This window comes from Pyrus communis, chromosome 6, assembly GCF_963583255.1.
Source record: "Pyrus communis chromosome 6, drPyrComm1.1, whole genome shotgun sequence".
Classification (NCBI taxonomy): domain Eukaryota; kingdom Viridiplantae; phylum Streptophyta; class Magnoliopsida; order Rosales; family Rosaceae; genus Pyrus; species Pyrus communis.
Window position 1 is genome coordinate 4,994,171 of NC_084808.1, and position 1,585 is coordinate 4,995,755.

A 1,585-nucleotide genomic window follows, 5' to 3' on the forward strand; every position below is an offset into this window, starting at 1 on the left:
TGAAATGAATGTGTGATGTAAGTGAAATGAATGGAGTTTGTAGGTGAAATGAATGTGTGATGTAAGTGAAATGAATAAATGTTGTAATTTTAATACATTGGTTAACATTTATTTCACTGAAATTTCGGTGTCTACAGTGATTTTGGGTTAGAGAAGGGCAAAATGGTAATTCCATTTTGAGGAAATTTTTGAGTGGGTTTAGGACAACTCTCAGTCACACTCTCTCTCTCTCTTCCTTCCTCATTCTTCCTCATGTTAACCTATATCAATTGAAGATCTTTGATGTATGTAATGAAGAACAGTTTCTAGAGAGAGAGAGAGAGAAGAGAGAAGAGAGAGAGAGAGAGAGAGAAATGTATATCTTTTCTTAATGAACAAGTAATACAAGGTACAAAACTATTTATACATACCAATCTTAACTACCTCACTAACACAGCTCCTAATCTTATGACAATTGTAACAATCTTACATTCACTAACTCATACTCTAACATCCCCCCTCAATCTCTTGCTTTGATAAGCTAATCATGAGATTGTTACAATGAGTTTGAAATAAAGGAGTAGTCAACCCTTTCGTTAATATATCTGCAAATTGTTCTTTGGAGGAAACAAACTGCACAAAAAGCTGCTATTTTGCCACTCTTTCCCTAACAAAATGAACATCAATCTCAATATGCTTTGTCATTTGATGTTGAACCAGATTGAATGAGAGAGCAATGGTAGACATATTGTCACAAAATAATACTGGAGCTTTAGAAATGGGATCAAGCATAAACACAAGTAATTGTTTGATCCAATCCAGTTCAGCAAAGGTAGTAGACAAGGCACGATATTCAGCTTTAGTGGAGGACTTGGAAACAGTTTGTTGTCTCTTAGAAAACCAAGACACAGGATTTGGTCCAAGAAATACAACTAATCCAGTAGTGGATCTTCGATCATTTGGGTCTCCTGCCCAAGCAACATCACTGAATGCTGTTAAACTCAAATCTCCTAGATTATAACTAATTCCCAAGTGCATTACTCCCTTTAAGTACCTCAGGATTCTCTTCATAGCTGTGAAATGGGCAACCATTGGATTCTGCATAAACTGGTAGACATGATGCACAGAAAATGCAAAATCAGGCTTGGTGAAAGTGAGATATTGCAATGCTCCTACAATGCTTTTGTACAAATTGGGGTTTCCATAAGGCTGACCATCATCTTTAAGCAATCTATTATAGGATAGAGATGAAGTATCACAAGGTTTTGACTCATTCATTTCTGTATTGACTAATAAATCCTGTACATATTTAGTTTGTGATAAAAATAACCTAGTTTTGGTTTTGGAAATTTGTATTCCCAGAAAATAATGTAAGACCCCTAAGTCTTTGATCTCAAACTCAGTAGTGAGAGATTGAATAACCTCTTGAATTACATTGGATGCATTGCCAGTAATAATGATGTCATCAACATACAATAATAAAATGACAACCTTAGAATCCACTTGTTTCACAAATAAGGAAGAATCATAATATGTATTCTTCAACCTCAGTGTAGGTAGAAATGTAGTAAACCTTTCATTCCAAGCTTTGGGAGCTTGTTTTGAA

The 1,585-nt window shown here is 35.0% G+C and overlaps 1 protein-coding gene across 1 annotated transcript; it reads right to left on the reverse strand.

Annotated features, from left to right (window-relative positions):
- Positions 1–627: 627 nt before the first annotated feature.
- Positions 628–1,257, reverse strand: LOC137735957 (secreted RxLR effector protein 161-like). The gene has a single exon (XM_068475309.1). The coding sequence runs from the start codon at positions 1,255–1,257 to the stop codon at positions 628–630; it is 630 nt and encodes a 209-aa protein (XP_068331410.1).
- Positions 1,258–1,585: the final 328 nt, after the last annotated feature.